Raw genomic sequence first — 8134 nt, forward strand, 5'->3', positions numbered from 1 at the left:
TGATATGGTAACCAGATGAAACCCAGAATTAGGAAGTTGTGGACCATGATCATATGAAAAAAGTGTAGTAAAAGATAATGGGTAGAACATGGGAGGTCTTTTTTTTATCTGTTTTGCCTTTGCCCACAACAATCTTATTTCTTATACCATTACCATTAGTCCATTACCAAATACCACCTTCTTTCAATACCTCTCTTTGCCTGCATTTCTAGTTATCACTGCTTTTTTCTTTGCCTTAACCGTCTTCTCTGCAACATCCCACTCACTCTCAAAAGCAAGTTAAGCATGCTTCTTTAGAATTTGGTCGGTTTTTTCGGCCATTATTATATTCTTCCACTATCCAAAGTTTATATTAGCAAACAAAAATTACCCACATTTCTGTATAGTATGTGACTATGTGTGTGTGTGTATATATATATGTAGTAGTAGTAGTGTAAACGTGTAGTACCATATTGTTGCTCAGTCTTTCAGTTATTCTGCATCTTCTGTTCTTCTTAAATTATTCTTAAGTGTATTATGATGAATAAATTTCATGTCACATTGCTATTTTTACATACTCTTTTGATCATCAATGCTTGCCTTTTATTTTCTGGCTGTTATGCTAGACACCATAAACACACGTTCAAAAGACACAAACATGGACATGAATTTTCTCCCCCAACATCGGGGATTTCCTTGCCTCCTTCTCCTCAGCCTGACGACGATCCTGCTGATGCACCCGCCTATTTGCCTACCGGGGTTTTTGATGTTAGTAGTTTTGGTGCAGTAGGAGATGGTGTCGTAGATGATACTGAGGCCTTTAAGGCTGCTTGGGATGCAGCTTGTAGTAGTAATAATTCTGGCTCTTCTTCTGTACTACATGCTCCTAGTGGCCATACCTTCATGATTCAATCTACCATTTTCTCAGGGCCTTGTCAAAGTAATATCATTTTTCAGGTACTCTTTTTTGTTACACTTTAGTTTCTTTTCTGCTTGCTTTATTCTTTTGCCTTTCTTTTACTAATGAGGTAAGTTTTGCCTATTTTGGCAAATAGATTGATGGGTCAGTCGTGCCACCGGATGGGCCAGAAGAATGGCCTAAGAACATTAGTAAGCATCAATGGTTAGTATTTTACAGAGTTGAGGGGATGTCACTCCAAGGAGGAGGCCGCATTGATGGAAGGGGAGAAAAATGGTGGGAGCTCCCCTGCAAGCCCCACAAGGTACTGTCAAAATTTCATCTGTGCAATAGTACATGAGAATTCACTAACTACTCATGACTTCTCTTAGGCTCTAAGACTTGATTTTATCGCGTACAGGGACCTAATGGAACCACTCTGCCTGGTCCGTGTGAAAGTCCTATCGTAAGTGTCCCAAACATATGATTGAAGTACTATACATATATCTTTGTTGCTTGAACAATGAAGCTTACTACTGTACTGTTTTTGTATGATGCAGGCCATTAGATTCTTTCAGAGTTCCAACTTGACAGTTAAAGGACTTAGAATCCAGAATAGTCCTCAGTTTCACTTCAGATTTGATGTTTGCCACAACGTCCACATAGAGTCAATTCATATAACAGCCCCAGCATTGAGTCCTAATACTGATGGCATTCATATTGAAAACACCAACAACGTCCAAATATATAATTCTTTCATTTTCAATGGTTAGTCCCTTTCTTAATAAGCTCAATATTAATTTATGATTCCTCATCTTTACTTTATATTATCATAATATATACTTTGTTAATGTAGGCGATGATTGTATTTCAATTGGCTCTGGTTGCTACGATGTAGACATTAGAAACATGACGTGTGGACATGGTCATGGAATAAGGTACATTCGGAAACAATCACTTCTAGCGCTCTACATGAAGTATTTGCTTTACTGCGTGCCTCTAACTTGTAATTAGTTCTATTCCTGTTTGGATATATAGTATTGGGAGCCTGGGAAATCACAATTCAAGGGCTTGTGTCCACAATGTGACCGTGAGAGATTCCCTGATCAGAGCATCAAGCAACGGGGTAAGAATTAAGACTTGGCAAGGAGGATATGGTGCAGTATCAGGGGTGACATTTGATAACATACGAATGGATACTGTGCGAAACCCCATAATGATTGATCAATTCTACTGCCTTGGTAAAGGATGCAACAACCAAAGTTCGGCTGTCTTAGTGACTGATATATTGTACTCTGGCCTAAAAGGCACTTATGATGTTAGAAGCCCTCCTATGCACTTTGGCTGCAGTGATGCTGTCCCTTGTTCAAACATTACACTCACTGATATTGAGCTTCTTCCTGCTGTTGGTGAAATGGTGTTAGACCCTTTCTGCTGGAATGTTTATGGGAGCTTAGACTCGCTTACCATTCCTCCTGTGTCCTGCTTGCAAGAGGGTATCCCGCCTCAACCTCTCTTGGCAAGTGGCATCGACCATTGCTGACTGCTCACCTCGTCGTTACTTTGGTTTACATCAACGTTAAATTGTATATAACCTTTTTCATTGTTACACCATTTGATTGGTGCATTATGATGCTCAGTTTCTATTCGAGAAGAAGCATATTTTTAGTCTTCTTCTGATGTAATAGTGATACGGTTTTCTGTTATGCAATGGTAGTTGTGAGGCTTTAATCTCGCCTGTCATGTTGTGTGTGTGTCAGTGTGTCTCATCTGTTGTTATAGTTTATGTGGAAGATATGAAGCTAATAATTAAGCTTAACGATATGGTGTTTATTAATGGCTCATCCAATATCCATACAGTATCATTTATGAATTACGATTGTTGTGCTGTTTTGTTAATCTCTTCTTAATCACTTTATGATGATTTTGTTCTGTTTGACATTATTAGCTGAAAATAAACTGAAACTGATAAGATAAAGCTGAAACTGATAAGATAAAGCTGAAACTAATAAGGTGCTAGAACTGATAAGGTAACTGATTAGTTAACTGTTTGGCAAAATTAGTTGAATAAGTTGATAAACTATTTTAGCAAATTTATTGATTTATGTGGAAAACTTAACTGAGCAATCAACATAGTCGATGGATTGTACACAATAAAAGGAATCCGACTCAGCAAATTAATATTTTTCTTGTTAATTCTTTTAGATGGATGATCCATTAAATTAGCATTCTCCATATTTGAAAGTGTTCAAAAATCAATTAATGTGTGTATGTAAGGTTGGTCAAATACTAGACCTCCACTATTCATTTTAAGGTTAAGGTATTGTGGTGTGTATGTATGGTTGTTTCTACGTGATAAACTAATTAATTTCAAAATGTGTTCATATTAGCATTTAAATAATCACCTCATAGAGCTTAATAATTAAAGTGCATCCAAAGATGATTTCCAATACGAAAATGATGCCAATTAATTAAAAGGTATTTGCGGCTAATATTGTTTGCATCATCAGAGTTTCATCTTCTTTAAGTAACAAAGTGCTTTATCCAGTAAACAAAAGTGCTTCACTTTTTAACGTTAAATTACTATTAAGTGCAATATACCCGTGCTAATCATATTGATATACCTTTATATACTTTAATTTTACAATAAACTTTATAATTGTATTACAAGTAGAAATTATACACCATTCTATTCGTCTCTAGGTGTATTTTTTAGGTCTTATCGGAGTTCTACATAAATTTTAATATTTTCTTAAAATTGAGTTGATAAGAGAATTGATTTGTGAGACCATATGTCAATATGTGACAATTGATACATTGACATAGGTGTATACATACTCAATTTGAATATCTTGGGCACGAAAGTTTGTCTTCAGCGTCAAGAAAGTCAGTAGTTTACCATATATACCCGTAATATTATGATACGTTCAAGCTCGTGAACTTTTGGATTTGAACAACCTAGATCTAATTGTTTCGCTTCTTTTTTTTATAGTGGAATGAGTATAATTAAATTTCAAGACGTATGTTTGTTATAAAATAAAATAAAAGCTTTTCTTAAAGGATAATTCGAAGAAGTATCCTCAAAATATGTTTAGTAGGGTTCAATCATATATAAATTATTGTTTTAACTTAATGAATTAGTCAAAAAATGACAATCATATTTATACTTCACAGAAAGGTTGGCAATATACAAATATATGTTGTTGATGAAAATGTATCATTAATCAACATGTACAAGCTTAATGAAGCTCACTATTTTGGACTAATTAGCACGATAAAGTTACAAACTTTGGCATATGCTAGCTAATATAGTACAACGTTGCGGGACCCACAGATCACTAATGTGACTCAAGTACATTTAGGAAGTACAAGTGACCTAACTTGCAAAAGTGAAAAGCTACAAGAATAAAACCATAAATACTTGTATGATCATTTGATTATCGTTTTGTTTTAACTATTAGATTGATAGGTTTTGTTTTATTACAAGGATTAATACATTTGAATACCAAATTAAGCAGAAAAGATTTAAGATAAAGAAATAGTAAGTACAAGTTGAGAATTTGTAATTGAATGAAAGGAAACAAGTTGATTAAAAGAAATCATAAAAAGAAGAGAATCTTGTAGAGGGTAGGCAAAGAAGTGGGATGGAAACTTTAGAAGAGTAAAATAGTTTCAACTTTCATGCGCATAGACAAAGGAGGCATAGTAATCATGGGGTTCTCTTTTAAACATAACCAAATTGTATTCGCTCCGTTTCATTTTATAGTTTTCGTATTTTATTTTGGGTGTGTTAAAATGTTGTTCCCATTCTCTTGTTTTCATTTTTTAACATCACTTTTTACTCTTTTTCCGTTTTTTCACATGGGTTTTTTACACCCTCATTTAATGTTCCTCAACTCTCATTGATTGGGTATCACAAAAAGTATTTTTACTCTCTTTTCCTTTTTTTACATGCCTATCCATTTAATGTTCTTATTCTTTTTCATTTTTTATGAGAATAATTCTAAAAAAGACAACAACTTCCAATACAAATACATAATAATCATTGTTTTCTGAATTCCTGTGCCCAAAATGAAACGAGAACTATAAAATGGAACGGAAGGAGTAGGTTAGAACTTAGAAGGGTAACCTTAGCTTCTTCTAGCTAAGTACCTCACTCCTCAGCGTGATTTAGCCTCTCTTTCATAAAAGGTATTATCGGTGCTTATGAGCATAATTCCAAATTATACGCTGCTTATGACCTTACTTTTTTTCCTTCTTTTTGGAACTCTCTGTCCAACTCTAACCAATCTTTACTCATACACTACTCGTTTTTGAAGTTGATATCAATTTAGCAGCTAAACTTTTCATTGACGCTGAAATATATTAATATTAAATAAAGATAATATTCAAATTAAAGCAATAAAGAAGTTGTTACAAACTTACAATCTTAAGCATACACATTCATACACAAATTTGGGGAGGAAAAAAGTCATCAATACCGCAATACGACATTCATGCAATTTTATAGCACTTACCGCTTTTGCTAGTGCATCTACAATATTATTAGATAGGGATGAGACTCGATCCGAGAATTTATGAAATTGAAGGAGAAATCTATATCACTACGCCTTAAATTTGCTATTTTTTTTAGGGAATTTATTTTTTAGTATGCGAGATATAGTGAGGTCCATAGTTGATTACTGAATCTACATTCTCATTGGGTTGCGTTCCCAACTTCCCATGATTGCATGCTGTTTGACTAAGTTTATGGTAACAGCATTATCTGCTCTGTATGGTCTGCCTATATTTTCATGTTGCATGCATAAAGATTATGGGGTTTTCAGCTTTAAGGCCTTAGGATGAGCAAAGATCCAATTATCCGGCTCATCCAATTATCCATGTCTATGTTGCGGTCTACGCTCTACTAGTATATCTACCGATCTATCTATATATTTATACTACAATATACTAAACAAGGAATACTGTTTTATGGATGTATTCCATATATAAAGAAAAAATAATAATAATGCCGTTGTATAAGATTTGATTATGTAACTTCAAGCTTATAACTCAAGTGTTAATCATTAAACCTGAAACCATGTGATATTTAGTGTTACCATTTTAAAACAAAATATTAAAAAGTGAAAAATATAATTGCACGCGGCATAGTTTGAGCTTAGAAACTACTTGCTTCGTTTACAAATAATTGTTTACATTTTTCATGAAGGACAATGCAAAATTTTGAGCACTAATATCTACAGTTTTGTATTTGTAAAAGATATAAAAAGTGCATTTAAATCACAAACGATGATCAAAGTGAAATTAGTGAATAGTGTTAAATATCAAAGTGTAATTATTAAAGAAAAACTAAGAAAGTAGTTAACACATTATTTATCGTATTATTTTTCCTAAAATAAAATAAAAACCCGTATTATAATTCTAGTTTTGGTAAATTAACTATCCATTTAATTCTTTTTTGAGAGCATTTTCAAATATATTAGGACTCTTTTTTTTCTTAGCTTAAAGTATTTATTTTGCCTATAAATAATCATGTTTTTTTTTTCTGTAAATCACACGTATCTAATTTAACTATTTTATTAGTTTGTGCTACTATTAGTTTAAACGAGCAACATATGAATGATATACTACATAAGAGGATCATCGTTACACTAATACTCGCTCGATGATTGTATATGAGTACTTATTGTTGAATAGATGCATGATATGGTATATATATGCATTTATACGAGGATCATCTTTATGGTAAGAACCATGAGAACAATTATCTTATCGTTCATTTTACGAAATTTTAGCTCATCAGTTTATGTATTTTACCCATTTAATGTCTTTCATCATTTTGTGTTTTTTTTACCCAGCTTATGATTATGCTCATTTCAAAAAAAAATTTGCTTATTTAAGAACCTTTTAGAATTTTTTCCTTGGATAATGCAAAAATAGGTTTTAATTCCCAAAATATGCCCAAAAAAATTAAAATTCCCTGCGTACCGTCCACGTAGGACGGCACGCGAGAAATTTTTTTTTTAGTAATACCGCTACTTGCAGTAGCGGTTTACAAGCGCCGAGAAATTTATTTTTTTTAACTTAGGTAAAACCGCTACTCGGAGTAGCGGTTTATTATGAAAACTGATATCTGCTCACCATATTTTGCGCAGGTAAACCGCTACTCAGAGTAGCGGTTTATATTTATAAACCGCTACTCCGAGTAGCGGTTTATTTTAAAATTAAACCGCTACTTTGAGTAGCGGTTTCTGATAAGTGACATTTATGTCACTTCTAGGGGTAGTTTTTAGAGTATTTTTGTAGTTTATTTTCATTTATTTTAACTTTTTAAGCCTTTAATTCTTATTTTTCTATTTATGGCTTAATTAGATTAATTAGTTATTTTTATTAGTTTTTAGTTCTTATTTTATTATTTTTATATCTCGTATCTCCCCTTGTGTTTTGATGTTGCTTGTAGGTGAGCATTTTGGAGCTATGGTGTGAGATTTAAAATTACAATACAAGGCTTATCCTCCACCACACTATTGCGTATCTTACACCACACCCCAACCTTCCTACACTCACTCCAACTCCCTTATTCACCTTAACCTTCACCACATCTCTACGTATCCTACACCACACCACCACAAACCACAAGCCACAAGCCACCATACATCTTCCCTAATTAACCCAAAACACCGTAGCACCACCATCACCATGGCTGCAGCACTGCCAACTCCACCTCCACAAATCTGTCCCAAAACAAAGAGGAGCGGTCGCTCCCCTGTATAACGGAGCGGACGCTCCGTTTGAGTTCACCACAAACAGGGGAGTTCCAGAATGTTTCGAGCGGCCATGGAGCGACTTTAGAGCGGGAGCTCCAGACGTTGTACGGAATTAATGAAGGTCGACGGTCGCGATTTGGTTTGAATTTGAGCTGTAAATTGAGCCGTGCGATGCCGATGGTGGATTATGAAATTCAATAGACCATTCGATTTTGAAGAATCAAACGGCCATGATTTTTTGTGCGAATGATAGACGATGGTGATGGACGTTGATGATGAAGAAGATGGCGTGGCTGCTGTGGTGAGCAGGGACTTGGAGCGAAGAAGATGAGAGATAAAAGAAAGGATCTGATATTTTGGGGGGTTTTTGGTTATTTTCATTTGAATTTTATTTACCTTTTTTTGTCTTTTATTCCTTTGTTTTTTATCACCCATTATGGTGGAAGGCAGAAGGCTGCATTTGAAGAGCCACGTTTTTCTTTCCTTTTTT

General features: G+C 34.2%; 1 protein-coding gene across 1 annotated transcript; it reads left to right on the forward strand.

The window, feature by feature from the left end:
• On the forward strand, positions 1 to 2608 carry LOC104894814 (polygalacturonase At1g48100). Its single transcript, XM_010681145.3, has 6 exons — positions 1 to 936; positions 1035 to 1202; positions 1299 to 1343; positions 1438 to 1645; positions 1734 to 1815; positions 1916 to 2608. The coding sequence occupies exons 1-6, from the start codon at positions 517 to 519 to the stop codon at positions 2418 to 2420; spliced, it is 1428 nt and encodes a 475-aa protein (XP_010679447.1). The 5' UTR covers positions 1 to 516; the 3' UTR covers positions 2421 to 2608.
• The last annotated feature ends 5526 nt before the right edge of the window (positions 2609 to 8134 follow it).

The sequence above is a fragment of the Beta vulgaris genome, chromosome 5 (assembly GCF_026745355.1).
Source record: "Beta vulgaris subsp. vulgaris cultivar EL10 chromosome 5, EL10.2, whole genome shotgun sequence".
NCBI lineage: Eukaryota > Viridiplantae > Streptophyta > Magnoliopsida > Caryophyllales > Amaranthaceae > Beta > Beta vulgaris.

Excerpts from the sequence above, each read along its gene's own strand:
- LOC104894814 (XM_010681145.3), top strand. The coding sequence starts at position 517 with ATGATGAATAAATTTCATGTCACATTGCTATTTTTACATACTCTTTTG. Across the intron at positions 1,203-1,298 it reads TCCCCTGCAAGCCCCACAAG|GGACCTAATGGAACCACTCT; the intron begins GTACTGTCAAAA and ends TATCGCGTACAG. Across the intron at positions 1,344-1,437 it reads GTCCGTGTGAAAGTCCTATC|GCCATTAGATTCTTTCAGAG; the intron begins GTAAGTGTCCCA and ends TGTATGATGCAG.